Source organism: Callithrix jacchus, chromosome 2, assembly GCF_049354715.1.
Source record: "Callithrix jacchus isolate 240 chromosome 2, calJac240_pri, whole genome shotgun sequence".
NCBI lineage: Eukaryota > Metazoa > Chordata > Mammalia > Primates > Cebidae > Callithrix > Callithrix jacchus.
In genome coordinates this window covers 99,549,025-99,576,103 of record NC_133503.1, presented here as the reverse complement: position 1 = coordinate 99,576,103, position 27,079 = coordinate 99,549,025, and the positions used below count along the sequence as shown (strand labels likewise).

General features: G+C 36.5%; 2 protein-coding genes across 15 annotated transcripts in view; one reads left to right on the top strand and one right to left on the bottom strand.

Annotated features, from left to right (window-relative positions):
- LOC144581571 (uncharacterized) overlaps nt 1–27,079 on the top strand; it is a 375,083-nt gene that overhangs the window by 243,829 nt on the left and 104,175 nt on the right. The gene's annotated exons all lie outside the window — the stretch shown is intronic.
- Nucleotides 11,898–27,079, bottom strand: part of TMEM232 (transmembrane protein 232) — a 332,087-nt gene continuing 316,905 nt past the window's right edge. For 9 of the 14 annotated variants that reach the window (XM_078365853.1, XM_054252071.2, XM_054252070.2 and 6 more), the window contains 2 exons: nt 22,661–22,754; nt 11,898–12,519 (listed from right to left, as the gene is read on the bottom strand). In XM_078365853.1, coding sequence (XP_078221979.1) covers nt 12,343–12,519; nt 22,661–22,754 — 271 coding nt within the window. In that variant the 3' untranslated portion in view covers nt 11,898–12,342. Of the gene's footprint in view, nt 12,520–16,874; nt 20,715–22,660; nt 22,755–27,079 lie in introns of those variants that run through there. The other 5 variants (XM_054252072.2, XM_054252078.2, XR_013532558.1 and 2 more) reach the window with 4 other exon arrangements.

The following is a 27,079-nucleotide window of genomic DNA, read 5'->3' as shown; positions in this document are numbered from 1 at the left end:
GGATACAACAATAGCAGTACTAAACAGGAAGTTTATAGCAATAGACACCTATATCAAAAAATAGAAAGATTTCAAAATTAACAGCCCAATGATGTGCCTCAAGGAGCTAGAGAAGCAAGAACAAACCAATTAGTAGAAGGAAATTAATAATAAATATTGGAGCACAAATAAATGCAAATGAGACTTGAAAAACAATACAAGATCAGTGGTGGTGCCTCATGCCTGTAATCCCAGAACTTTGGGAGGCTGAGGTGGGTGGATCACTTGACGTCAGGAATTTGATACGAGCCTGGCCAATCTGATGAAACCCAGTCTCTACTAAAAATATAAAAATTAGCTGGGTGTGGTGGTACATGGCTTTAATCCCAGCTACTGGGGAGGCTGAGACAGGAGGATTGCTTGAATCTAGGAAATGGAGGTTGCAGTGAGCCAAGGTCACACCACTGCAATTCAGCCTGGGTGACGGAGCAAGATCCTGTCTCAAACAAACAAACAAACAAGCCAAAATGTTTGTTTCCTAAAAAGATAAACACAATTCAAAACTTTTGATAAGACTTATAGAAAAAAGAATACCCATATAAGTAACATCAAGAAAAAAAAAGGAGACATAACAACTGAGAACGCTGAAATACAATGCATCGTTAGAGATTGTTATGAACAACAGTTTTTTACTTGTTCTTTTACACTTTTTTGTAATCAGCTATCACCAAAAGAACATCCTCAGCTAGCCCACTTATCACAGGTGGAGGATGAGAGTCATGTATAGCAGAGACACGAGAAGCCAGGCCATCTGGGTAACTCCCACCTAGGCTACTTGAACCCCAGCTTACCTGGGGGGAGACACATGCATGATAAATTAGTTGTTTTAACCCATGGAGTTTTGGGATGGTGCTATGCAACATTACTGTAGCAGTAGTTACCCAATAAACTCAGTAACAACATGTTACACAGCTTCATCTATTTATGGGTATCTTTATTTTAAGTTCCAGAATTTACTTTGTTGTTACAAAGGTTGCAGGTATTCTTCCAGTAATGAACATTTATTTCATTAATATCCAATTTATTCCCTGCTGTTTGTTTCTACCTCTTTCTGCACACAAACTAGCTTTTTTCATGCCAAATCATAGTATAATCTTTTAAAAGACATTTTAAATAGCAATTCAACACAACTTATATGGAGCCAACAATGCACACAACTCATGTTAATTAAGGTTGGTTGTGAATAGCTATGATCAAGTTCATGCACATACAGGCCCGGACAGCCACGTCAAAACTGTCACTTGGCTGACAGTAATTGTAAAACACTATAAATTATGGGAAACATCTCAGTTACAGGATGCTATATATGAAATGAATGTGATTCTCAGAATCATTGGAAAATGATATATCCCTGGTCACTGCATTCACAGTCTGAGTTGCTCTTGCCACGTTAGTCTCTTTCTGAAAGAGGTTTATTCTTTTCAAAATGCCTGATTTCAAGAAAGGTCTTAGAGATAACTTTCTATGTCATTCCTGTCCCTCCATCTGTTGAGTATCTTTAGCTCTTGCTACACATTCTTTTTTTTTTCCAGGGTTGGGATGGTCTCTAATTTTGGATAATTTTGCCCTTTAGCTATAATTGAAAGATTTGGAATCATTTTTTGGTGCACATTGTCACTTATAGAGCAGGCAAGAGGAGTTCTTACTCTGGGCTCCAAACACTAGCAAATCCTACTCTGGTCTTCTGGCCAAGGCAAAGAAGGTCTTCTCCCTAGGAGGCAAAGAGTTTACTGTAGGGAATGTACCTAACTAAAACCCAATCCCCTTCCCCACCTGTACCATACTTCAAGTCCCACATTGCTGATGTCTGTATCCTTGGCCTGAGGAGTGGGCAGGGAGTGTCTGTTTATAGGACCATAGATAGAGCTTCATCATGAGTAGGGTAGGCTGACAAAATGCTTGTGCATTACGCCTCATGAAGGACAGAGACTTGTGGGATAAAGGAGGTAAATCAGAGGCTAGAATACAGCCTGCTTTCCTGCCTCACCAAGTTCCAGTGTGGAATTCTAAATTTGACTCTGGCCTTTCAATTCATTGTGAAGGTATAGTTTTCAAAGTAAAAGGCTAAAACATATTTCATTTGTTTATTATTAGCCTAATGTATGTTTTAAATATTTATAGATATGGTATTTCTGCCTCTAGTTGCATCCTTCTCTCACTTCGCACAAATGTTAGATTCAGGTACACAGCTTGAGGATTCTGAAGGAATATCTATTCTATAGTGGGATCAAAATGTACTTACACTACATTCAATGTACAAAAAACATTTACCTTGATCTTTTTTCACTCCTAAGAACTGATATAATATTTGTTCCTAAGCCACACTCAATTGGATGGCAGAAAATATAAGCTATAGGCTTTCTGTCTGAAGTTGGACAACTTCGTTTTTAAGGCAGTGTTGAGAAATCTATATTTGATAGTTCTCCTCATATTCCTTTTTGATAACAATTAAAGCAAAGAATAATGACTGCCGATTATTGAGAACTATGTGTCAGATATTTGGATAGGATTTTCATGTGTATAAACATATCTAATACTTAAACAACACAGTGAGGTAGGTAGTATCATTACCACATTACATGAAGTGAACTTGAGGTACAGAGAGGTGAATGAATTTGTTTAAGTTTGCTTTGCTTGAATGTGGAGAAGACAGAAATCAAATCCCAGGCAGACTGACTTTGGAGTCTGTTCTGTCTTTACAATGAATGCTGTTCTGCTTCTCTAAGATGACCTGTGTAGATACCATTTGTTTCTCAGGACATTATGTTATCCTTTTTGAAACCCTCTCAGCATGTGGGACCTTCTTCATCCCTGGCCCTCTCATACTAGACAGGGGATGAGAAGTATCCTGAACTCCTGTAATCACACACTTCCTTTGAACATGCTGCAAAAATATCCCTGTGCAATGCTGAAAAAACAGGATGTAGAGTTCTCCTAGAGGCCACATTCCTCTAGTTTGCTGTAGGGACAGCTTGTCTCTGGTCTCCCTGATGCTCCCAGCTCTTCCCATAATTCTCCTGGATGTTTATATCAGTATATGTTCCCAGAAAGGAAACAATGATACAAGTATTGAAGCTCTCTTTCACACCAATATTCTATTTTCTGTTTCCCACTCTTTGCCAGGGGTTTAATGATGTGATGTCTTGTGATGTGTACTTTCTTTATTTTTCTACCAATAAGGATTTCTCCTTTCTTTCTACTTTTTGATAGGATATTAGTTACCTATTTTCCTATTCAAAATATATCTTATTTGTTATTAATTGTGGTAGAATACACATAACATAAATTTAGCATTTTAACCATTTTAAAGATATAATTTTTTTCAGTAGTGTCAAGTATATTCACACTGTTGAGCAATCTCTAGAAATTTTCATTATATAAAACTAAAGCAACATGAAACAATAATTTTCCATTTTTACCTCTCCCATCCCCAGAAACCACTATTCTGCTTTTTGTTTCTATAAATTTGACTACTATATAAGTGGAATCATAGAGTATTTGTTTTTCATAATAGTCTTATTTAACTTAGAAGTTAAGTTTATTCCATATTGTAGCATGTATCAGAATGTCTTTTTTAAAAGGCTGAATAATATTTCATTGTATGTATATATCACATGTGTTTGTTAACCCATTGAGGGACACTTGGATTGCTTCTACCTTTTGGATATTGTGAATAATGCTGTTGTGAATATGGTGTACCTTCTTCTATTTGAATTCTGTGATATTTAAATTATTAGGAAGAAACATATAAGGGAAAGAGTAAAATGCACAATATATTATTAGTTTCATATTTTCAAAATAACATTCATGTTACATCCTGTGTCCCATCTTAGTCCCTTCTTAGAGCTTTGATCTCAGAGCTCTTCAGAGATTTGATCTCAGAGACACAGAAATAAGTTGCCAAACAAATCCATTCAGTTTTCAAGGATATTAGTATATAGTGAGAAAGGGTGGTATTTGTTCATTCTCCCCAAAAAGGAACATGATTTTAACATTAAAAACATAAGTCAATAGAGCTAATTACATTTGATGCTGGAGACTTTGTTTTATCCAGCTTCTTACAGCAGGGGATAATTGGGAATTCAACCCTGAACAATTCTATTCCTTGAAAATATCATAGAGGAAAGCTATTGCCAAATCCAATCAAACCTAATTTTCTTGCCATTGATATGGCAACTGTAAAGTGAATGAAAATCATTGAAACACCTGCACATGGGCATTGTGAGAGCTCCAGCATGCCTCTATTTCAATTTTCACCTTTCTCGCTTGGGTTGAAGCAATCATGACCATTGATATGTCGAATATGTGACTTAAAAAAATCAAGACCACTGTTTCAACTCAATAGTTGCAAAGAAGTAGATAAACTTTTTCTTTTTTGATCAGAATAACAATGACAAGAAGATAAACTTTCTGTAGCATTAAATTATGTGCATTATAATTTATAACCCATCTTTTCCCAAGAAAATGTTAAGACCCCTGACTTGGTTTTAAAAGGTTTTTGTTTCATAAATTTCTAAATGTTTCAAATGGAAAGATACTAAGACTCATTCTTATTTGATATTGTAATTTATCCAAAGTGTTGGATTAAGTTTAAATATTTTAATCTCCTAAAATCACAGTTTTATGTGTTAAGATCTTTAAAAAAGCATACTAAACTTTCAGTAGATTAAATATCAATTTTTTAAAAAAGTTTTAAGACATAAGTTTCAAAACATTATACATTAGGCTAAAATTGCTTAATTCCTCATCCCCTTGCAATAATTTCCACTACTCTTAGTTAAAAATCTAACTTGAAACCCATGTCTGTTGTTTAATATTGAATGTCAACTTGATTGAAGGATGCAACATATTGTTCTTAGGTGTGTCTGTGAGGGTGTTGCCAAAAGAGATTAACATTTGAGTCAGTGGACTTGGAAAGGCAGACCCGCCCTCAGTCTTGGCAGGCATCACTTAATCAGCTGCCACTGCAGCTACGATAAAAGCAGGCAGAGGAACATGGAAGGACTAGACTGGCTGAGTTTTCCAGCCCCCATCTTTCTTCCATGCTGGGTGCTTCCTGCCCTTAAACCCTAGTCTCCAAGTTCTTCAGCTTTTGGACTCCTAGACTTAAACCAGTGATTTTTCAGGGGTTTTCAGACCTTTGGCCACAGACTGAAGGCTGCATTTGGCTTCCCTAATTTTGAGGTTTTGAGACTTAGACTGGATTCCTGGCTCCTCAGCTTACAGATGGCCTATTGTGGGACCTCACCTTTGTGATCATGTAAGCCAGTGCTCCTTAATAAACTCCCTTTCATATATACATCTATTCTATTAGTCCTGTACCTCTAGAGAACCCTGACACAGTATGGCTTCCATTGTTGTATCATATGGACCAAACTTACCTTTCTAATTTCATCTCCTCTCCATCTCTCTAGGGCCTCTCCTTCAGCTCTACAGGATTCTTTGCCTTTCTTTGAACATTCTACACTCAATCCCATTTCATCAGGATAGCTTGGGTTATCATGTAGTAATATGTAACTCCTCAAATCTCAAACAATTAAAACAGAAAAGTTTTCCCTTCTCAGTTCCATCATTTTTATTAAGGGAACCAAGGGTAAGAGGATACTCACTATTTTGAACACAAATTATTGTTCTATGGGGAATAAAAGAAACACTGTAAATTGTCAAGCCAACAAGTAACTACTTCAGCCCAGAAGTGACACACATAGCTTCTGTTCGTAATCGTTGGCCAGAATTAACCATATGACCTACCACAACAGGATGGGGCCAGAAAATAGAAAACACTCCTATGAATCTCAAAGAAGGGAGAAGCAGGAATATTTAGCAAAAAGCATGAATGATTACCCTATCAATTTTTCACTTGCTACTGATAGGATGGGGAATACTCTTTCCTCTGAAAGTCACTCTCTCTTTTACTTCATTCTGCTCTTAGTCAAAATCATTAGGTCATTCCTGCTGATCCTACTATCTAAAACATATTTTCTGTTATTACTATCTTTTTACCTTTTTTATTTTTGTTCTTCACTTGTCTTTACCTAAAATTATATATTTTTATTGTTTGCTTGTTTTACACACACAAGTGCATTATTTTTAATATGTACAATATTATATTTTCTGTCCTGTTCATTGATTCATTGATATATCCCCAGTGACTAAGAGAGTATTTGGAGTTCAGCAGACAATGAGCAAATGTTTTCTGAATGAGTGACTACATATATTAGATTGATGCATACAAGTTTAGACCACATATCTCTAATTCTGTCTCTATCTATATGGTGAAATATCAGTTCATATATGTGTTGCAAACAGGCAAATTTAATTTTATACTACATCTTAACTATAAAGAGAAAATTTAGTTTCTGGAGGTTTAGAAAACCATTCAGTTCTTCCTCATGACGTGCTCCCTCTGCTGGTTTTCTTGGAGCCAGGCCAAGATGAAGCTCAGTAACTCAGTCTTAAAATAATTCGAATCTAGCAAATCAAGATATCTTTTAAATATTAACTTGCTTTCTTCATATAACTGCTTTCATATTCCTCTTCCCTCCATTCTCCTTTCCAATATGGCGTTTGGATCTGTAGGGAGGGGTCTGGCCTGCAAAAGGAAGTAGATGGGAGCCTGGGTCCTTAAATCTTCCCAAGGTTCGCTTACTCCTCCCTGACCTCAACTGTAGAATGGATGAACTGGTATGCTTTCTGCAATAATGTGCAATGAAGTAGATCTAATTTCTGTCTATTGGTCTTAATGTGCTAATATCAGGGATCTGTCTCCTATCATTTACTTCTTTGCTTCTCTTCTCACCCTGACAATTGCATGTGTCACTGAAAATGTTTGCATGCAATATCCCTCCTAGTGATTTAACAGATTCTCAGTCCTGCAGGAGCTAATGCTACTAACCTGTCAAACTCAGGCTCCTTACTTATTTACATTTTTCTAGCCCACACTCCTTCTCCTGTGGAGAATCTATCTGATTCACCAACTGTTTTTTGCATTCTACAATGTCTCTGCTTGGAATAGGTTGAGTCTTTTCTTCCTTAAGACATACCTTCCCATAGGGCCACAAGTCTTGTGACCTAGTTATCATGTTGGAGAATATATGCTATGGAAGAAATTGTATGTATGTGTCCTCTGGTCATTTCTTTTAAGAAGTTTTTTTATTGGGAAGCCAAGTGAAAATCTGGAGCTAGAGATTCACAGATTGGTTTGTCCACATTTTCTATTGCTTCATGTTTTGATGCAATATTCAAAGCATTACTGGATTGACAATAGTCTGGCTATGTATGAAAAAGCTGCAGTGGTGATTCTGAGATATGTGATTTTTTACCTTATTCACTAATTTATAGAAGATGATCCACCACCTTTTCAAAATAGAGTCAGCTTGGGAAATTTTATTGGAAAGTTGGATATCACAGGGATCCTCCAACTACAAAATGTTTTGGAAATATATTTTAATTTTATTTTGGCTTTTCAGTGAAACACACACAAAAAAAATAAGGTACCAGGTATTATATAAATAGGTCCGTTAGCTAAAATGATTGGAGGAGAAAGTAAGCAGGAGTAACATTAAAGCCAAATTATCCTTGAAATGTACATCACCATGAAAAATGTGTGTAGCAGAAAAGTAACCAAATCATCAACACAATTTGTAAGACTATACAGATATATAAATTTATATTATAGATAATTTAAAATGCATTTTGCTATAAGTTTCCAAGTGAATTCTGTATATCACAGAAAATAACTAGAATCAGTATAAGGAACCTACAGATACTTAGTCTCCAGTGGCCAACCTGAGGTTGAGAAGTACTGTGTGGACTGAATTTGTTACTACACGTGCGTTCTACAGAGGCATTGGCACAACAGATTTTCATGACTCTACCTTCCTTTGTATTAAATATTTAGCCCACAGAGGAGGTGACAAGTGCCATCGATTAATCACAAATAAGACAAATAGGGGTGTTCTTATTCATTTTACATCAGCAAATTGAGATGTGAGGAGGAATGAAGAAGCTGCAGGAGACCTATGGTGATTTTAGTTGAGAGTCACTGGCAGACCCAAAGTGAGAGCTTAGTATGTGAGCAGTTGGACGAAGTTTGAAAGCAACCCCAAAGCAATTCCCAATCAGATAACTTTGAAATTTGAAAGTCAAGTTCAGAAAAACTATATAACAGTTGTTCTCAACTAGAAGCAATATGAAAAAGGACACTCAAAAAACAACCAACTAGTAAACAGTTACAGAGAAAGTTTTACTGGTAGAAACAGAAGAATCAATTACTTAAATTATAACTGTTAAACATCACTATGGAGTTCCGAAAACTGTTGGTGTGAGTTATTTTATCTGTTAACTCTGTGTGCTCCTTTTCTACAAACACCAACTTATCAATGCATGAGTCAGGATATTTGTTTTAGATATTTTCTTCCTTAAATGTCTTTTTGTTGTGCCCCACAAACCACTGTAAATCATTTGCTTTCCTTTTTTAAAAAAAATTATGTCAGGAGAAATGATCACATTCATTCTTGTGTTACTCAGAATTTACTCCAGTATTCTAATACTCTAGTGAAACTACCTAAAAAGTTTTATGAGTATTCTCAATGAGGCAGCAGGTGTGAAAGAGAAATTGCTTTGGTGGTTACTGAGAGAAATTTATGGAGAATCCATACTAAATAAATGTAGGCAGTCTTGGGTTTATTTTTTCAAAATAAACATAAGCATAAGTGATAAAGCAGCATGGAAATAAGTTTTAAATAGGAAGAAATTTGGACCTGAGATAGGTTAATTCTTTTTAACAGTAGAGGCACTTAAAGGTGACTAAGAGCTGTGCAAGGTAGATAGATATGGAGAATCTTTATCTTTCTGTCTTTCTCCTATCAACTCACAGTGGGAAGAATGGAAAAATAAATACTAAGGCTGAGAGATCATAAGCTGAACAACAAGAGAATAGTTGAAATAATTTTTCTGGGACCCAAACCAGTCTGTGACTCATAGAATCCTTTGTGAGTTTTGAAGCAATGTTAATACTAAACATAAATTACAAAGAATTTCAATTGAATTTGTGTTAAAAGAACTTGTTGGAAGAATTAAGGATTAGTTATTAAAATAAATTAGTAAAGTTTATTTTTAAGCCATTTATATTAACTTAAGAGAAGATGCTTTCTTTTAAACTCCCCCCCCCCCCGCCACTGGGAAATCTTGCAGAATAAGCAGAAAACAGGGCCTAAGTTGCAAAGGAAAAGAAGGGAGAGTTAACTTTTATTGCATAGTCTGATATGTTCTAAGCCATACAGTGTTCAGTTATTTAACTGGTGTCTTTCATTTCAAAACCCACCCTTGTTTTCTCTGCTTTGTGATGCTAGAAAGGGGAAGCACATGAGAAAGAGTTTCAGGATGAGAGGGAAGGAAACACTTGATTCTTCCAGTTTTCCCACTCTTCCTGATAGTGTGGTTTCAGCAAGGTGCAAGTTGTTACAGTTTTCATTTTTTCTGCACTCCCAGAACCAGTGGTATTGTGCCCCCTCAGAAGTACCAGCAATATCTGGGCAATCTCTCCCCATCAGGGATCTGAGTTCTGCTGTGTGAAGTGCCTTCAGCACGCCTTAGAGTCTCACAATGCAAACCACTTCTCTCCGATTCCATGGCTCCAAATGTGGTTGCAGTTGCCTGCAGTTATTGTTTCTGTGGTATTGCTATGTCCCCTCTCCATTTATGCAGTTCTCTAACAACTTTGAAGATAATTTCTTACATTAAATTCTCTGTTAAAATGACTGACAGGTTTTTCTTTCCAAATTAGCTTCTATCTGATACCACTCTTTACATAAATTGTGTCAATTTTATAAATGAGTAAATGAAAGTGAAAATGGGTTCAGTAACTTGCCTACTGTTTCATAGCTGGCAGAAGGCATAACTAGAATGTGTTTCCAGATCTACGGCCCATGGTCTTTGCTAATATTGCAGAAAGAATCAGCAAAATAGGAGAAAGACCATGACCATGAGAGATGCTTGTTGCCAAATGTTAAGAATTTTAAAAAGTAATTTAAGAATAAAGGTGTATTCTGATTAATCATCTCTCTCTCTCTCCCCTTTTCTTTCTTTCTCTGTTTATATATAAAATTTGTTTATCTCCCTTCCAAATCACCACTCTGACATAAAAAGGGTTACTTGTAAAAAGGCATGGATCCTGAAGAAGAAAAGATATTAGCATGTTGGAAGTATTAATAACATTGTGGAAGTAAAAAAGAAGATGAACAAGTAGAAATAGGCTAAGCAGAGCAGAGAAAACATAAACCTAAGTCTGCAGTGAGGGTGCCTTAAGGACCATGCCTCAGAATGCTAGAAAGTTTCTCAAATTGGAGATAGCAGCTTTCTTTTATAAAGTTGGTGCTGAAACAGTAGGATTTGTTGAAATTGTTGTAAGTAGCAGTTAGATCTCCATAGTCCCCTTACTAATACAGCTTAGTTGTTATATCTTGCTACAAACCAATGAGAATAGTTTGGATAGAAGAATGGGAGGAAATTGAAACTTCCATGGGTTTAGTAAGGAGTGACCAGGGAGGACTTAGGAGGAGACAGTAAATAGTTGATGGAACAAGATTTTGGAAGGGATGAGATTTGAAGAAAGGGGACTGGCTGGTCTTCTATAGAATTTTTTTCCCCACAAATGAAGAAAGCACAGATGGATGAAGTTATTTGGAAAGGTGTATTGGAAGGTATTTCTAGGAACCTGCATAGTCTCCATTTGAGAACACAAGGATAATACAAAAGGTTTGGAAAGAGAAACATTAGTTTGAATTAGCTATATAGGTAATCAAAACAGGAACCTACACACAAGATTTTTCTGCCATATGTGATTGTTATCTTAAACGAAGACTGATACCTGAATTCACATAATACAGGTTACATACTTTGGCCCATGCATCATATTTAACTTGAAAATATATTATAAAAAATTAGTTGCCAACATTTGGGCACTTAGCTACTTTTATTTTGAAAAATAGTCCCATTTAAAAGCTTCTTGAAAGACTGGATGATTGTAAAATACTGATACACATTTTAGGATGTAACTGAGTGGTGGGAAATTTCTTTTTGAGACAGAGGTTCATTCTTGTTGCCCAGACTGGAGTGCAGTGGCTTGATCTCGGCTCACCACAATCTCCGCCTCCCATGTTCAAATGACTCTCCTGCCTGAGCCTCCTGAGTAGCTGAGATTACAGGCATGCACCACCAGGCCCGGCTAAATTTGTACTTTTTCTTAGTAGAGATGGGGTTTCTCCATATTGGCCAGGTTAGTCTCAAGCTCCTGACCTGAGGTGATCTGCCACCCTCAGCCTCCCAAAGTGCTGGAATTACAGGTGTGAGCCACTGTGCCCAGCCAGAAAATTTCTTTAGATGGGATAGGTATTCCTCAGCTGGCTTCACTAATTTATGTTACCTTTATGACTTGGTAGTCATTTAAATTTGACACTCCTGTTAAAGTTCTTGTGTCTTGAGTATCACCAAGTTATCTGTGTGAAACTGAGATGTGAATATTATTTGTATTTTTCAGGAAAGGAATATAAGACATCATAAAACTCCACCCTATTACTCTTACTCATAGGTTCAGAACTTCAGATGAGGTGCGTTCCATTTCTAAAATGACTCCTGTTTGTATGAATCTATTCAACAGTTGCTCCTGGACTTTCTAGGATCATACAGATTTATTCTTATAAACTCACAGAATAGATTAAAACCACTGTCTCTCAGGAGTCCCCTCTGGCATCTGTTAAAGATCAAGACAATCTAAAATGACTGGCCCTTCTGTATTCCAATCTCTGAAATAGGGTTTGTTTGGTTTGGCATAAATTGACTATAAAATGACAATCACATAAGATGCCATAATGTTTTTATTTGAATAATAGTAATTATGGGAGTGTTACCTTATGTTCATTCTGTTTTCAAGAAATAATTCTTATATGGTGACTTATTAATTAACTTGTAGTTCATTTCCATTGAACTGTTTGATGAATCAGCGTTCTGAGAATCAGTTATTACATAGGCTGTACAATGAGATAAATGTCAATTGAGAAAAATTCTAGATGTAGTATTGGAAAGTTTTGACTAGTGAAGTCACTTCATTCAAGTGTGATTAAGTTGGTCATTAATTCAGAACTAAGAAATAACTATTAAACAGTTTGTATCAGGATAACAAGTTCTTCTATACAATACCTCAAGTTAATTACAGAAAGTTCTCTTACTATGTAGCTATCTTGGTATTTTTCATGCTATGTATTTCTGACCTCAGTTTGGGGGGGGTGGCATTTTCTTTTCTAATTAAGTTACTTCTCTTCTATGAGGAAGCTCATAGGGCTTGGTTTGCTTATGTAGTTTCTCTTCTCTTTTCTTCATAACTTCTTGAAAGTGAATTTTCTCTTCTAACTTCTTATCTTCAAGTTCTTGGGCCTTGCATATTGCATCTTCTTTTTTTCGGATCTTTAGCTCTTCCTGCCACTGTTACAGAGAGAAAACATCATCCACATATGATTTTCCATGAAGAAATGCATATCAATTTAGCTGCTGAAAATGCAGATTCTTATATACAATTATCCTCTTTGTTTTTTTCCATGACATTCCTCAAAAAATTTTTATCTATCTCACTGGTAAAACATATGTGTCACCTATTAGAATGCATGTAAGTCCCACAAAATAGAACTTCCTTAATATATTTAAAGATTAAAAAAATTCAAAATAAGACATTATACGTTTTATATGTCTTTTTTTTCTTTTATTTTTTATTGCATTTTAGGTTTTGGGGTACATGTGCAGATCGTGCAAAATAGTTGCATAGGTACACACATGGCAGTGTGTTTTGCTACCTTCCTGCCCTTCACCCACATTTGGCATTTCTCCCCACGCTATCCCTCCCCAGCTCCCCACCCCCCACTGTCCCTCACCATTCCCCACAATAGACCCCAATGTGTAGTACTCCCTTCCCTGTGTCCATGTGTTCTCATTTTTCCTCACCCGTCTATGAGTGAGAATATGTGGTATTTCATTTTCTGTTCTTGTGTCAGTTTGCTGAGAATGACGTTCTCCAGATTCATCCATGTCCCTACGAAGGATGCGAATTCATCATTTTTGATTGCTGCATAGTATTCCATGGTGTATATGAGCCACATTTTCCCAGTCCAGTCTATCATGGATGGGCATTTGGGTTGGCAGGTCTTTGCTATTGTAAACAGTGCTACAATGAACATTCCTGTGCATGTGTCCTTAAAGTAGAACGATTTATAGTCCTTTGGATATATACCCAGTAATGGGATTGATGGGTCAAATGGAATTTCTATTTCTAAGGCCTTGAAGAATTGCCACACTGTCTTCCACAATGGCTGAACTAATTTACACTCCCACCAACAGTGTAAGTGTTCCTATTTCTCCATCCTCTCCAGCATCTGTTGTCTCCAGATTTTTTAATGATTGCCATTCTAACTGGCGTGAGATGGTATCTCAGTGTGGTTTTGATTTGCATCTCTCTGATGGCCAGTGATGATGAGCATTTTTTCATATGTTTGTTGGCCACATGTATGTCTTCTTGTGTAAAGTGTCTGTTCATATCCTTTGCCCATTGTTGAATGGGCTTGTTTGTTTTTTTCCTGTGAATCTGTTTGAGTTCTTTGTAAATTCTGGATATCAGCCCTTTGTCAGATGGGTAAACTGTAAAAATTTTTTCCCATTCTGTTGGTTGCCGATTCACTCTAGTGACTGTTTCTTTTGCCGTGCAGAAGCTGTGGAGTTTGATTAGGTCCCATTTGTTTATTTTGGCTTTTGTTGCCAATGCTTTTGGTGTTTTGTTCATGAAGTCCTTGCCTACTCCTATGTCCTGAATGGTTTTGCCTAGATTTTCTTCTAGGGTTTTTATGATGCCGGGTCTTATGTTTAAGTCTTTAATCCATCTGGAGTTAATTTTAGTGTAAGGTGTCAGGAAGGGGTCCAGTTTCTGCTTTCTGCACATGAAAACTGCTAGCCAGTTTTCCCAACACCATTTGTTAAATAGGGAATGCTTTCCCCATTGCTTGTTTTTGTCAGGTTTATCAAAGATTGCATGGTTGTAGATATGTTGTGTTGCCTCTGATGCCTCTGTTCTGTTACATTGGTTTATATCTCTGTTTTGGTACCAGTACCATGCTGTTTTGATTACTGTAGACTTGTAGTATAGTTTGAAGTCCGGTAGTGTGATGCCTCCTGCTGTGTTCTTTTTGTTTAGAATTGACTTGGCTATGTGGGCTCTCTTTTGGTTCCATATGAAGTTCATGATGGATTTTTCCAGTTCTGTGAAGAAAGTTAATGGTAGCTTGATGGGGATAGCATTGATCTGTAAATTACTTTGGGCAGTATAGCCATTTTCATGATATTGATTCTTCCTAACCATGAACATGGAATATTTCTCCATCTGTTTGTGTCCTCTCTTATTTCATTGAGTAGTGGTTTGTAGTTTTCCTTGAAGAGGTCCCTTACGTTCTTTGTAAGTTGTATTCCTAGGTATTTTATTGTTTTTGTAGCAATTGTGAATGGCAGTTCATTCTTGATTTGGCTCTCTTTAAGTCTGCTATTGGTGTATAGGAATGCTTGTGATTTTTGCACATTGATTTTATATCCTGAGACTTTCCTGAAGTTGCTTATCAGTTTCAGGAGATTTTGGGCTGAGACGATGGGGTCTTCTAGGTATACTATCATGTCATCTGCAAATAGAGACAATTTGGCTTCCACCTTTCCTATTTGAATACCCTTTATTTCTTTTTCTTGCCTGATTGCTCTGGCTAGAACTTCCAGTACTATATTGAATAGGAGTGGTGAAAGAGGGCATCCTTGTCTAGTGCCAGATTTCAAAGCAAATGCTTCCAGTTTTTGCACATTCAGTATGATATTGGCTGTTGGTTTGTCGTAAATAGCTCTTATTACTTTGAGATATGTTCCATCAATACCGAGTTTATTGAGGGTTTTTAGCATAAAGGGCTGTTGAATTTTGTCAAATGCCTTCTCTGCATCAATTGAGATAATCATGTGGTTTTTGTTTTTGGTTCTGTTTATGTGGTGAATTACGTTTATAGACTTACGTATGCATCCCCAGGATGAATCCTACTTGATCATTATGGATAAGTTTTTTGATGTGCTGGCAGTAAATCAATCGGTTTGCCAGTATTTTATTGAAGATTTTTGCATCTATGTTCATCATGAAAATTGGCCTGAAGTTTTCTTTCCTTGTTGAGTCTCTGCCGGGTTTTTTTTATCAGGATGATGTTGGTTTCATAAGATGATTTGGGAAGGATTCCCTCTTTTTGGATTATATGGAATAGTTTCAGAAGGAATGGTACCAGCTCCTGTGTGTCTGGTAGAATTCGGCTGTGAACCCATCTGGACCTGGGCTTTTTCTATGTGGTAGGCTTTTAATTGCTGCCTCGACTTCAGACTTTGTTATTGGTCTATTCATAGTTGCGGCTTCCTCCTGGTTTAGACTTGGGAGGACACAGATGTTCAGGATTTATCCATTTCTTCCAGGTTTACTAGTTTATGTGCATAGAGTTGTTTGTGGTATTCGCTGATGATGGTTTGAATTTCTGTGGAATCTGTGGTGATTTCCCCTTTATCGTTTTTTATTGCATCTATTTGGTTGTTCCCTCTCTTTTTTTTTTTATCAGTCTGGCTAGTGGTCTGTCTATTTTGCTGATCTTTTCAAAAAACCAGCTCTTTGATTTATTGATTTTTTGAAGGGTTTTTCCTGTCTCTATCTCCTTCAGTTCTGCTCTGATCTTAGTTATTTCTTGTCTCCTGCTAGGTTTTGAGTCTTTTTGATCTTGCTCCTGTAGCTCTTTCAATTTTGATGATAGGGTGTCATTTTTGGATCTCTCCACTCTTCTCATGTGGGCACTTATTGCTATATATTTTCCTCTAGAGACTGCTTTAAATGAGTCCCAGAGATTCTGGCATGTTGTGTCTTCATTCTCATTAGTTTCAAAGAACTTCTTTATTTCTGCCTTCATTTCATTGTTTATCCAGTCAACATTCAAGAACCAGTTGTTCAGTTTCCATGATACTGTGCAGTTCTGAGTTAGTTTCTGAATTCTGAGTTCTAACTTGATTGCACTATGGTCTGAAAGACTGTTTGTTATGATTTCAGTTGTTTTGCATTTGCTGAGGAGTGATTTACTTCCTACTATGTGGTCAATTTTAGAGTAGGTGTGATGTGGTGCTGAGAAGAATGTATATTCTGTGGTTTTAGGGTGCAGAGTTCTGTAAATGTCTATCAGGTTTGTTTGTTCCAGGTCTGAGTTCAAGCCATGGATGCCCCTGTTAATTTTCTGTCTGGTTGATCTGTCTAATATTGACAGTGGTGTGTTAAAGTCTCCCACTATTATTGTGTGGGAGTCTAAGTCTCTTTGTAAGTCATCAAGAACTTGCCTTATATATCTGGGTGCTCCTGTATTGGGTCCATATATATTTAGGATCGTTAGCTCTTCTTGTTGTATCGATCCTTTTACCATTATGTAATGGCCTTCTTTTTCTCCTTTGGTCTTTGTTGCTTTAAAGTCTATTTTATTAGAGACAAGAATTGCAACTCCTGCTCTTCTTTTGCTCTCCATTTGCTTGGTAAGTCTTCCTCCATCCCTTTATTTTGAGCCTTTGTGTATCCTTGCATGTGAGATGGGTTTCCTGGATACAGCACACCAATGGGTTTTGGCTTTTTATCCATTTTGCCAGTCTGTGTCTTTTGATTGGTGCATTTAGTCCATTTACCTTTAGGGTTAATATGTTGTTATGTGTGAATTTGATACTGCCATTGTGATGCTAGCTGGCTTTTTTCCTGTTAGTTGATGCTGATTCTTCATTTTGTTGATGCTCTTTAGCATTTGGTATGTTTTTAGAATGGCTGGTACTGGGTGTTCTTTTCTATTTATAGTGCCTCCTTCAGGAGCTCTTGTAAAGCAGGCCTGGTGGTGACAAAATCTCTGAGTACTTGCTTGTTTGCAAAGGATTTTATTTTTCCTTCACTTATAATGCTCCGTTTGGCTAAATATGAAATTCTGGGCTGAAAGTTCTTTTCTTTAAGGATGTTGAATATTGGCCCTTACTCTCTTCTGGCTTGTAGAGTTTTTGCCGAGAGATCTGCTGTGAGTCTGATGGGCTTCCCTTTGTGGGTGACCTGACCTTTCTCTCTGGCTGCCCTTAGTATTTTCTCCTTCATTTCAACCCTGGTGAATCTGATGATTATGTGCCTTGGGGTTGCTCTTCTTGTGGAATATATTTGTGGTGTTCTCTGTATTTCCTGGACTTGAATATTGGCCTGCCTTGCTAGGTTGGGGAAATTTTCCTGGATAATATCCTGAAGAGTATTTTCCAGCTTGGATTCATTCTCTTCATCACATTCTGGTACACCTATCAAACGTAGGTTAGGTCTCTTCACATAGTCCCACATTTCTTGGATACTTTGCTCATTCCTTTTTGTGCTTTTTTTCTCTAATCTTGGTTTCTCGTTTAATTTCATTGAGCTGATCTTCGACTTCTGATATTCTTTCTTCTGCTTTGTCAATTCGGCTGTTGAAACTTGTGCATGCTTTGCGAAGTTCTCATATTGTGTTTTTCAGCTCCTTCAATTCATTCAGATTCCTCTCTAAGTTGTCCATTCTTGTTATCATTTCCTCAATAGGAAATGATCTTTTTTCAAGGTTCTTAGTTTCTTTGCATTGATTTAAAACATGTTCTTTTAACTCACAGAAATTTCTCGTTATCCACCTTCTGAAATCTGATTCCGTCATTTCATCACACTTATTTTCTGTCCAGCTTTGTTCCCTTGCTGGTGAGGAGTTTTGGTCCTTTGTAGGAGGCAAGGTGTTTTGGTTTCAGGTGTTTTCCTCCTTTTTGTGCTGGTTTCTTCCCATCTTTGTGGATTTATCCACCTGTCGTCTGAGTAGTTGCTGGCTTTTCGATTGGGTCTCTGAGTGTATGCCCAGATTGTTGATGCTGAAGTATTTCTGTTACTTAGTTTTCCTTCTAACAGTCTAGCCCCTCTGCTGTACAACTGCTGAGGTCCACTCCTGTCCCTGCTGCTTTGGGCTTCGCCCTGCTGCTGTTGGCTTCACCCTGTTGCTGTGGACTTCGCCCTGCGTCCTGGGCTCCACCCTGTTGCCTGTGGGCTCTGCCCTGCTGTTGTGGGCTCCACCCTGTTGGCGGAGTCTCTCTGTTGTGGCGGATTGCCTTGGCAACGGCAGGCTGCGTCAGCAATGGGCGTGTACCTCAGTAGGGGCGGAATGCCTCTGTAGTGGCGGATGCCCCTCCCCGACGGAGCTGCACCATCCTGGATTCAGCTGTGCCCGCAGTGAAACTCTCAGCCCTGAGCGTTTCTATTCGCCGTTTTGTTTGTCCCTGTGGGGGTGGGACCTGCCGAGCCTGATCACCTGGCTCCCTGCCTCAGAGCCCTTTCTCCCTCTTAATTTTTTTTTTTAAGTTGAATGGTTGACTCTCTGCCAGGTGTTTTAGTTGCCTGCTGGTAGGGCACTGGGATCTGTGTGATTTCCTGTGTAGGGGCCCACTGCACCAGCTCAAATGTCACTTCCTGGGATTCTCCTCGTCTGGCTCACTGGCCAAGTCCCGTTTAATCAGATGGATATGCTAATCTGCCCTCCCAAATCTCAGATTGCTGGTTTAACAGGGCACTCAGATCAGCACGTTTTGTGCACGGTGCTGCTGCGCTGCTGTGCTGGCCCAAACAGCCCATGCTAGCCAGGAGGGCTGCAATGGCTTCCCATGTCTCTCCTATACCTGGGAATTTCCCCGTTCTTTGGGCAACAAAGATCCTTCTAGTAATGCGGCTAGGACTCACCCTCTGTACCTTCACTGAGAGCTGCAATCCCGAGTTGTTCCTACCGCACCATCTTGGAAGAGTCCAGGTTTTATATTTCTATATTTTAAATAGTTTTACTTTCTTCTTCAATATTGGTATTTATATGACAGTATGGGTTATACAATGAAGAACCAAATGAAAGCAAAACAGAAAGAAAAAATACAGAAAATACAAACTAAAGAGAAAGACCAAAACTCTAATACTATTCCACATGAAGCTGAAAATGAAATTGTTAGGTAAATGCAGACTATGAAGAAGACAAGTAAAAACACCTCTAAAGAATGTATCTTATCAGCCAAGATAATTTTTCTTTCTATTTTGCTTTCACTTAGCTTTTTGCTTTATAGCCCATGCTGTCATGTTAATAGTGGTATATCTGAAGGCAAGAGCCAGAAGAATGAGTCACAGTATTGTAAGTAATAATAATCAGTCAAACATCATCGTGAAAAAAATATATATACTTCTAATATATTTGATGGAGGAAATAATACAAACAGGTAGTAAACACTTTATGCTAGGTGAAACATTTGGGACAGAATGACTCCTGGTATGAAATATTGAAAATTCCTAAGGATTTTCCAACATTGACTGCCAATTCAGTCTTTTCCAAAGACTGCCAATGCTATGTTTTTGTCACCTTCAGCTCATGCATATACACAAATGATCAGTCTGTGATTAGCAACCTATCAATTAATTTATAGATTACTATATATATCAGTACTGTGAATCACAAATAACATTTGTCATATGGGATATTCATATAATAAAAAGTAGAGCTAAGCATCAGAGTCCACAGCATGTCACTCAGCTTTGACGAACACAGTAAAATTTTGTAAAATGTTAATATATTCATGTTAAAGTAAACATGACAAATAAAATCACAATATCAAATCCATTATTTATTCCCAGTTAAGTTTTAATTACATAAGAAATACAGAAGTTAACTGGACTTACCTTAAGATTGTATTTATACACGGTTGTTACTCATATGTTTGGTTTCTCAGAACCAGTTTTGCATAAAATATATGGAAATTTAAGGTAAAACCTCCAGAACATTCAGGCACAGGCTAAAATTCATGCTGTGGTTTTGTCTACAAGTTCTATGATACTCAGCTATGACACATTATTTTTCTCATATAATAAACTAAATAATCTAGTCGTTTAAGAAAATTATCAATTTTATTAGCATAGAATATTAAAGTTATAGTATAGAAGTTATACTATATAACTAGCATAGAAGTTATAGTTGGTATAACAATGACAGTATCTGTAAACAAAGAGAACTAATCTGTCGTGTATGAAATGAGCATATCTATTTAATCTAGGTCATTGGTACTTGGGAGAGGTGAGTTGGTGATTATACCATTGTCTTCATTTGTATCTATTTGAAATTTTTTCATAATAAAAGTTACATTAGTTGAAAAAAAAGAAAAAAGAAAGATTTCAATGGGTCTCATGATTTTGTTTATTAAACTCTGAAAAATCAAAAGAGAATTAATTCTTAAGAACTGCCAGTAAAATAGAATTCTTGGTTTCACAAACAGCATGTATAAAAGCATCAATACACATAAAAGCAGCCAAAACGGGGTATCTTATCATTAATGTCCAGAAGACAGCTTTTCCCCCTTTCCCCCCTTCTTAGAATTTGGAATGGCTGAAGTTCACCATAATGTCAAAATCCTTCTTTTCATTAGGCTTAGGAAAAAGCATACTTTCTTTTTGTCTCTGCTGACCATGACAACAGTTCAATTTGGGTAAATGATTGTATTTTCTTGACCTTATCTGCCATTATTATTGTCTGTTGTGGTAGCTAGGAGGATTAAAAAAAAATAGATATGTTTGAAATTGATGGGAAATGGAGGCACCATTTACTGATTTATTCAACTTACTCACTCAGTGATTCAATGATCATGCTATGGAAGACTAGCAATGTATAAGGTACCTTAATATCTCCTGAGCAAGGAAGTATATTTTCTATTTCCTACATATTATAACCCCTCAACAAAAGTATGTTGGATTAGAAGGAGAATTAATATCTGTAGCTGAGGAAATGTGCTTTTGTTCTTTTTTGTCAATATTAGAGATCCCACCTTCCCACCTCTAATTCTGATTAGGAGTTATAAACCAAGAATTTGAGCAGCTATGAAAATGTAGAAGGGAAACTAGATTTAGAGTGGGGAAATCTGTTTTTGTGCATAGACTCCATCATTTACTTAAAACATTGAGCAAGTAACTGTTTGTTTTTCTTATTGGTAAATGTTATATAGGGTTGTGAGAATTAAATTAACAAATGTAAGAGCATTTTGCAAAGCATAAAGTAAGTACAAAGCACTATTGCTATGCCCATCTGAAAAGCGGTGGTATATACATGAATACTGAAAAAATATAATATTCAGAGATACTTCAATAAACCTTCCAAAATCAATACTATGAAGTACTAGTTCATTAGGCTAGCCACACATCAAACAATTTGGATCTATAAGTTTTCAAGCATATTTTCAAAAAGGATTTTTTTATCCTTCTTTAGCTACAATATAAGCAGGCCCATGGCAGTGATTACTTGGATAATGCTGATACCCTTAGAAAAAGGAAAAGAGGATGGATGGCTGTGACGAGATGTCTCTTTATCTCTGTTATTCATAATACTTTCCTCTGCCTCTTTAGCCCTAGACAGCCTGAAGTAGTTATTTGTGTGCGTGTGTGTGTGTGTGTGTGTGTGTGTGTGTGTGTGAGAGAGAGAGAGATGTTGGCAAATTGCTATATCTTACAATCCCTTCTACATTACTTAGTTGACTTAATGACTAGGAAAATATAGATGTTGAAATTTATAAAACATTTGAAATTTTTGAAGATGACCTATACATATATTAGTTTCTCAAAATTTTGTTAGTGAATAATAAAATATTGCAGCTCTCATTTTGTGAGTTCAAGGTATCAGTCAGTCTCCAAAGCCCAAAACTTACAGCTATTGCTAGAGTGGCTTAATTACTAGCTATGTGGTAAAAAGTATTTAATGTGATCAGAATAAAATAATCTCTTCACAAGATTACTACTTAAAAGTAATGTGAAAAAATTTTTAATATAATCACAATCTGATTGATAGATAATATTGAACTACTAGTAATAAAATTAAGCACATAATGCTATATAGTTTATTTAAAAACACTATATAGTTTATTTAAAGAAAACAAAAAATAAGTTTTCTCTCATACTTCAATTCTGCTCCTAAAAAGAACTAGACATAAAATGACTGGTATTTGGTAAGAAATTATCAACTAAATATAGCACAATGAATTAAAGTGTCTTCTGTGAATAGCCTTGTATTGCCACTGCTTTTTTTTTTTTAACTTACGCTAAGAACAAAGTGATTAACAGTCTTTCTGATCTGTCAAGGGTAAAGAACGGTCACTGAAAATTGAGCCAAAAGATTTCTGTTCTGTTATTAGAACTACACTGCAGAAGAAATCAGTGTTCAGTGTTCAATATAAGACTCTTGTCACAATAAATCAGTACTAATTCAGAAAACAGGATTAGGCTAGTATTTTACAAATGACAGAAGGCCAAATTTTCTGTAACCCGATGAAGACACTAAGGTGTATAGATAACATAGTGAGATATGATTCGGTTTGGCAAGCCAATCATGGCTCTACTTTTAAATTTCACATATTGAGGTTTCAGTCTCAGAACTACATATTATAATTTAAAGTGCCTTTAAAGAACAAAGCTTTTGCTGCTAGTTAAAAAAATCAGTCTTACGTGATAGTCAATGATTTTTGCCAACCCTTTATCTGCCCTGGTGAAGAAATCTGGATGTGGTACCATGGGAATTTCTGATACAGTAGGATGTTTCCTTCAAAAAAGCACAAGAACAAATCCAACATTAGGTATAGGTATTTCTATTCCCCATAAATAGACAGAATTATAAGTCATAATTTATTACTGAGCGTTTTGATTCTTTGTTGTTAACATGAAGTATTTACTTTGTGTAGACTACAGTATGTTAACTTTTAGGTTTTGTAAGCCATCTTGGGTCAGTAAAAGTGATAATTTTGAGGGTAGGACATGACATATAGGATGATCAAAGTGCCCAATCCCATACACAGCTCCACAACTCTGGAAGTTCTAGTGGAAACCTAAGCATAAGAATTTGCTCTAAGATATGATGAGAAATGATGTGATTTCAATACGTTTCCAAAGTCTTCATATTACTAAGGGTGGAATTATGGTAGACAGACTAGCATAATTCAATGAAATTGTTAGCAGAACAAACCTGGGCTTCAAACTAAGGGAGACTTGGTGTTAAATTATCCACATAATTATTGTGTTATTAAAGTTGTTATGAAGAAACTGTGTGAGTCCAGGAATATGTAAAGTAATAAGATGGTGATAGAAGGTGGTTTTGAGGGTGGGAAAGTGGGTGTAAAGGAGAAAGTCTTAGGGAAGAGCCTAAACGGAGGCAGCCAGTGAGAAATTTCCATATTCAAAAAGTCTAGTCAGTTTTTAAGACTGGAACTCATTTTTTTCTGGCTTCTGTTTTTTCCATTCCGGTGTACTCTACATTCTTGACACACTTACTTCATCAGGTTCTGTTGATCCGCACCGCACTAAAATCTTCTCAAACCTTCCCAGTTACCTTCATCTCCACCATCATGTCCCTAGGCCAAGCCACCATAATCTCTCACCTGGACGAAGGCTTCATGTTCAGAATTCCCACATCTACCATTCCTTACCCACTTTACTATTGTCTCTATACGGTAGCCAGAATTTTCTTCAAAATACAAAGTGGATCATGTCAATCTCCTACATCAAACTGTTCATTATTTTTCCATTAGCTTTAAGAGTAAGATTACATTTTTAAGGAAAGCTTGAAGTAGACTGTGCATTCGTGACAGCTACAAAACTGGTTTTGGCTGGTTTCTCCAGATCTTTCTTTCCTTTATTTGCTTGGGTCTATGCATCCCTAATGCAGAGGCTTTCTTGCAGTTGCTGGAATATATGTTGTTCCAGCTCACTGTTGCTTGTTTCACATGCTGTCATTTCTTTCTCTAATGCCTTTCTTCTTCCCCTGTCCCAGCTGTGGGACTGGTTAATGCCTACTCACACTTCAGCTCTCAGTTCAAGCCCATTACCATGGCTATCAATCTACCATGACCATTTCCTTTCCTTATATTTCAATTTGTAATTTTAAATTTATCATGTCGCTGTGTGAGTTTTATGATTTCCTGCTAGAGTATGAGCTACATGATCATGGAGATTTTACCCATTTTCTTACCATTGTTTCCTCAGTGCCCAACACAGTAGCACTAGATAGTCAATGAATGTTTGCGTATTTGCTGAATGATTAAATGAGTCAATGAAAACGATGATATGCTTTAATACCCTTTATTTTCTAAGTCATCAATAAGAGTCTACCATACAACACCCTTGTGTTGGTGTAGTAGTATCCAATATAGCAAATGGAGGGCAATCTCAAGAGACACGTTGAGAATAGAGTTGATGGCAGGAGTTCAAAAGAAAACAATGGAAGTGATAGGCAAGCGTGGAAAATGGAGCCCTCTCCAAAGTTAATAATATTCAGAAACATTGTGTGGCAGAAAAGCACTGAGTTTCTTAATGCATGAAGTATAGGGCCTTTAGCCATTCTATTAAAGTACTGTATTAAAGGAAAATACAATCCTAGAAAACTGGAAAATTGGGGGACATGTAGTGGCTGACAGTTGTTTTAACTAAATTCATTCAGTGAAATTTGGGTAGTTTTGATACTCAAAGAAATCTGCTAAATGCTGTAAATAGATAAATAAAACAGAATCTTAAAACGATTTTAAGGTTAAAAGTATTCAAGCAAATTGCCTGAAGATTTTTCTTGAACAATAAGTGTTTAAATTAAAAAATATATATAGACAACATAATATCAAAAGACCTTTAAAATGGGAAAAATAAATGAATATACTTATACATCTGTGATTTCTTAGTTACCTCAGTTGAATTTTGTGCTAGAAAATAATAATGTATAGAGAATATAATGAAAGATAACACGAGAAATGAGAGAAGTAAACATTCAAGGACAGGAAAAGAAAAAAAAATAGTAAAATATCTAAGTATATGGGTTCTGCACTTAGGCAAATCTCAAAGCAAATTTTGGTTCTACCACTTAATGTTATTAAATCCCTCTGTTCTTCAGTTTCTTCATCCTTAATATTGAAAAAATAATAGCACCTGCCTTATTATGTTTTCACAAGGAATAAAGAGGGATTAGACATAAATCAAACACTAAACAAGTTTTAGCTGCAATATTGTTATCATCTTCATTGCCAAAAGAATTCAGAGGAAAAAGTTGTGGTGTTTAGCTGGTATTATCAATTATAAGGAAAAGGAATGGGGGACTAGACAATTTTGACAGCATTAAATGAGATGTAGAATTTTGACATTTGAAGTTAAATGAACAGTAGAGAGAGACTTTTCAAGAAAGATCATATACTATTTTTTAGGGCTACTTTAACAAATTACTACAAACTAGAAGGCTTAGATAAACAGAAATTCATTCTGTCATAGTCCTGGAGGCTACAAATGCTATATCACTGTTAGCAGCCTTGGATACTCCAGAAGTTTTTGGGTAAAATTTATTCTTTGCCACTCTTAGCTTCTAGTGGCTGTTGGGTCTTTGGTATTCCTAGGCTTGCAGACACTTCACTCCTATCTCTTTCTCTATCTTCCCATGGCCTTTTCCTTCTATGACCCTATGTTTCTTATAATGACATTTAATTTTTTTATTTTTAATTTTTGTGGGTACACAGTAGGTATATATATTTATAAAGTGTATGAGGTGTTTTGATACAGGCATGCAATGCATAACAGTCACATCATAGAGAATGGGTGATATATCCCCTGCAGCATTTATCCTTCATGTTATAAAAAATCCAGTTATACTTTTTAAGTTATTTTTAAGTGTACAGTGAAGTTACTGTTTACTATAGTCACACGGTTGCGCTGTCAAATAGTAGGTCATATTCATTCCAACTATTTTTGTACCCATTAACCATTCCTATTTTCCCTCCACCCCCTACTATCCTTCCCAGCCCTAGTAACAATCCTTCTACTCTTGATGTCCATGAGTTCAATTGTTTTGATAGTATAAAGAAATGTTTTAAAGGATACTGTCATGAATTTAAGGTCCTTAACCAAGAGCAAGAGAGCCTTAACATTACCCTCAGTTTCCCTAAACTTTAGACAGGCCTCTGACCTCTCTTTTCTTAGCACAATATTCACTTTAGAAAACTTTCCATTGTAAATTTTCTCTTTGCCTTTTTGAGATGTAAATATTCTCCCATCCTCTCGGTAGTTGTATAACCCAGGAATTTCTCAATGACCTGGAAACATTTATCCTAAGGAAAAAAAAAAAAAAAGCTGGAGGCATCACACTACCTGACTTCAAACTATTACAAGGCTACTATACTCAAAACAGCATGGTACTTGTACAAAACAAAGATACAGACCAATGGAACAGAACAGAGGCCTCAGAAGGAATGTCACACAATTACAACCATCTGATTTTTGACAAACCTGACAAAAACAAGCAATGGGAAAAGTATTCTCTATTTAATAAATGGTGTTGGGAAAACTGGCTAGCCATATGCAAAAAGCTGAAACTGGATCCCTTCCTTACACCTTATACACCTTATACAAAAATTAACTCTAGATGGATTAATGATTTAAACATGAGGCCTAACACCATAAAAACTCTAGAGGAAAACCTAGGCAATACCATCCAGGACATAGACATGGGCAAAGACTTTATGACTAAAACACCACAAGTAATGGCAACAAAAGCCAAAATAGACAGATGGGATCTAATTAAATGTAAAAGCTTCTGCACAGCAAAAGAAACTATCAATAGAATGAACCAGCAACCAACAGAATGGGAAAAATTTTTTGCAATCTACCCATCAAAGGGCTAATATCCAGAATCTATGGAGAACTTAAACAAATTCACAAGAAAAAAACAACACCATCAAAAAGTGGACAAAGAATATGAACAGACACTTTTCCAAAGAGGACATTTATCCAGCCAACAAACATTAGAAAAAATGCTCATCATCACTGGTCATTAGAGAAATGCAAATCAAAACCACATTGAGATACCACTTCATGCCAGTTAGAATGGTGATCATTAAAAAA